This window comes from Olea europaea, chromosome 2 (assembly GCF_002742605.1).
Source record: "Olea europaea var. sylvestris chromosome 2, O_europaea_v1, whole genome shotgun sequence".
In the NCBI taxonomy this organism is placed as follows: domain Eukaryota; kingdom Viridiplantae; phylum Streptophyta; class Magnoliopsida; order Lamiales; family Oleaceae; genus Olea; species Olea europaea.
In genome coordinates this window covers 4,033,224-4,035,774 of record NC_036238.1, presented here as the reverse complement: position 1 = coordinate 4,035,774, position 2,551 = coordinate 4,033,224, and the positions used below count along the sequence as shown (strand labels likewise).

At 35.8% G+C, this 2,551-nt stretch overlaps 1 protein-coding gene across 2 annotated transcripts; it reads right to left on the bottom strand.

Moving 5' to 3' along the window:
• Positions 1–833: 833 nt before the first annotated feature.
• LOC111408978 (uncharacterized protein At5g65660-like) lies at positions 834–2,022 on the bottom strand. 2 transcript variants are annotated; one of them, XM_023038860.1, is made up of 2 exons: positions 1,633–2,022; positions 834–1,155 (listed from the first exon to the last, which is right to left on the bottom strand). In XM_023038860.1, exons 1-2 carry the CDS (start codon positions 1,882–1,884, stop codon positions 1,009–1,011), a joined length of 399 nt encoding a protein of 132 aa, XP_022894628.1. In that variant the 5' UTR covers positions 1,885–2,022; the 3' UTR covers positions 834–1,008. The 2 variants fall into 2 exon arrangements, with proteins under 2 accessions (XP_022894628.1, XP_022894636.1); XM_023038868.1 differs by having other exon boundaries at positions 834–1,152.
• Positions 2,023–2,551: the final 529 nt, after the last annotated feature.

Here is a 2,551-nt window from a genome sequence, read left to right as displayed (position 1 = left end):
GGAGTGTCATACAGTCGCCCAGAGCTGTTACTCTATTCTCACCCAAACCTTCAAGTCGCCCAAGGTATCAACAAACATAACGCGTCGTGGTTATCAAGAGGTGCAGTTATCAAGGCAGTTATTAAAGCATCCCTATCACGTTCCACGATTAAAGGAATTCAATCGAAAGCGGTTGAACGATGAAAGGTAATGGCAGCAGTTAAAATGCAGTTTTCATGACAAAATGGCCATTACGAAGAAAGTGGGTAATTATAGGACGATCAAGCAGTTTTTAGAGTAGTTGATCCCAAAGAGATCGCCTATGAAGTATAAAAGGAAGAAAGGACATAGAAGCAATGGACCGAATCAGAAACTCTCGAACAGAGAATATGTAATTTTCATTTCCTTAATTTTTAGATTTAAACACTTTTCTTTCAGTAACTCGTGTGCTTGCGCCCTTTGAAGGCAAGTTGTTTTTCATTTCCAATTGTAAAGTCATCGCCAATAAAAGAACACTCATTTTTGGAACTTTATCTCAAGAGGTTTGTCCCTTACACAATCGTCTGATCCTTTTTAATTGTTAGCGACTAACCCGCGCGAAACAGAAATATTATATTAAGGTGATAATATTTTATTTTTACATTTTATAAATATGTTTAGAATTTTAAGGTTTATAAAATCCATTTTCCAATCATTGCATTACATAATTAACATTCAAAAGTTTTTACAGGATTGTTCGAACAAATTCAGTAATACACGCAAGATGGCGTTCCTTCTATTTTACAGAGGATTAGATACTTCTAAGTTCTAAATCGTGAATATTTTAACCGTTCGTTTGCTTGTCTGTACAATAATGATGAAATACTGTAAAACCTAATATAACCAAACGCATTACAAGTATATATAAATAAAATGTGCGGGTTGCACGTATATTGGTTTAGTCCTAAAATGGTTATTGGATTGAACTGATCTGAAGTATACATTAACAGGTTTTATATTAATTTACACGGTGGTTCAACAGCATATCTGTTAAGACACGGCCACTCCGAGCGACGGCGGCGGCTTCTGTGCTTCAACAAAGATTCTTCCCGGCGGCGGAGGCTGGCATGAACGTGGCAATGCTATGAACTTGGGAACATGATCCCCCGGCATCAAAACTGGCAAGCTTTGGTCCTGCTTTGAAAAATAGAAAATACATACGTGTTTTATAATTTGAACTCATTGTGTATGAAAGTTGAAACATAAAATTAAATATACACATGTTGTCACCTGTTAAACGGTTTTAGCTCTTAGACGAGGCTTTTCAACAAGAACCATTATCTCAAAATATATGAAATGTTATACATAATGAAGAAATTCTTTACAAACCAATTATTCACTGAGTACCCAATTCTATTAATAATTTTTAGTCATCAAAATTGAAGTATATTTTTGAAAAATAATTTGGATGATCATTTCATGTAAGAAGTTGAAAGAAGGAACACATAGCATCTACATTTCAGACTAGATTTATTTTTTCATCAAAACCTTACACGTACAAAAATTTTATGAATAAGTGACAGGAAGATTTGATTTTAAGAACTTTACAATCTCTATCATGTTAAGCTGTTTCGTCTAAAATAAGTTCTTAAAGAAAAAAATATGCTTATTTACCATGTTTGTAGGTTTAGATGTGGAGGGGGCAAGAGTGTTGCCTCCGTCAAGATCCATGCCGGCAGCCGCTGCTGCTGGGCGGAGAGAGCGGATTTTCTCCCAGTGGCATACGCAAGAAAATATGCCACTCAGGATGAAGATAAGAAGCAGGAGGAGGGCGGTTCCAAGAGGGAACCCTAACGATAGCCGGGATCCGTCATCGCCATGCGCAGTTGGTGCATGATATGGATTCTCCATTACTAATGCTAACATGCACTGTATCTTCTTCCTTCATCAGTTTCAGAGATGAAAGAAGAAGAGGATTGGAGTGGAAGGAGAAATATTTATGGTGGTATGAGATAGAGAAAACGCCATGGGATGATGCAATGTGAGGTGGGATGGGGAGGGGACTATTTTTAGAAGTGTCGAAGACATTTAAATATAGTTAAATTTTGATTATATAAGATAGTAGATAATAGAAGTATTAGTCCATTTCATGGTTCGACTTGTCTCTAGAATAGAATCGATTTTATCGGTTCGATATGAACGAACTTGTATATAAAAAGAAAGAGAATAATAGACTTTCATACTTGATAACTTGTCTAACAAAATTAAAACAAGAATCGTGCTACGGGAACATTTTAACATAATATTAAAATAGATAAAAATTCGAAGTTCAATCTACTGAGTATCAAAATTATGTCATGTGAGGCTTTCGACTTAAAAATAAATATCTTGTGTACGTGAAAAATAAATAACCTACTTTTTTAACAAATTAAGATTTTAGACAAAATAATTAGATTACACTTATTTCCGGGGCATGGTACGGACGTGGTACTGTTAAGTTTAGCTACCCCCACTTGGTTGGGTGCTGTTAAGCATTGTGGCTTTCTGCTGGCCCATGCATGTATTATATTGTTTTGTTGTGGGAGTGAAGGCT

What these genes read in the sequence shown, in the direction of transcription:
- LOC111408978 (XM_023038860.1), bottom strand. Translation starts at nt 1,884, where the DNA reads ATGTTAGCATTAGTAATGGAGAATCCATATCATGCACCAACTGCGCAT. An exon ending in CATCTAAACCTACAAACATG is followed by an intron (nt 1,156 to 1,632) that starts GTAAATAAGCAT and finishes TATTTTTCAAAG; the next exon opens with CAGGACCAAAGCTTGCCAGT.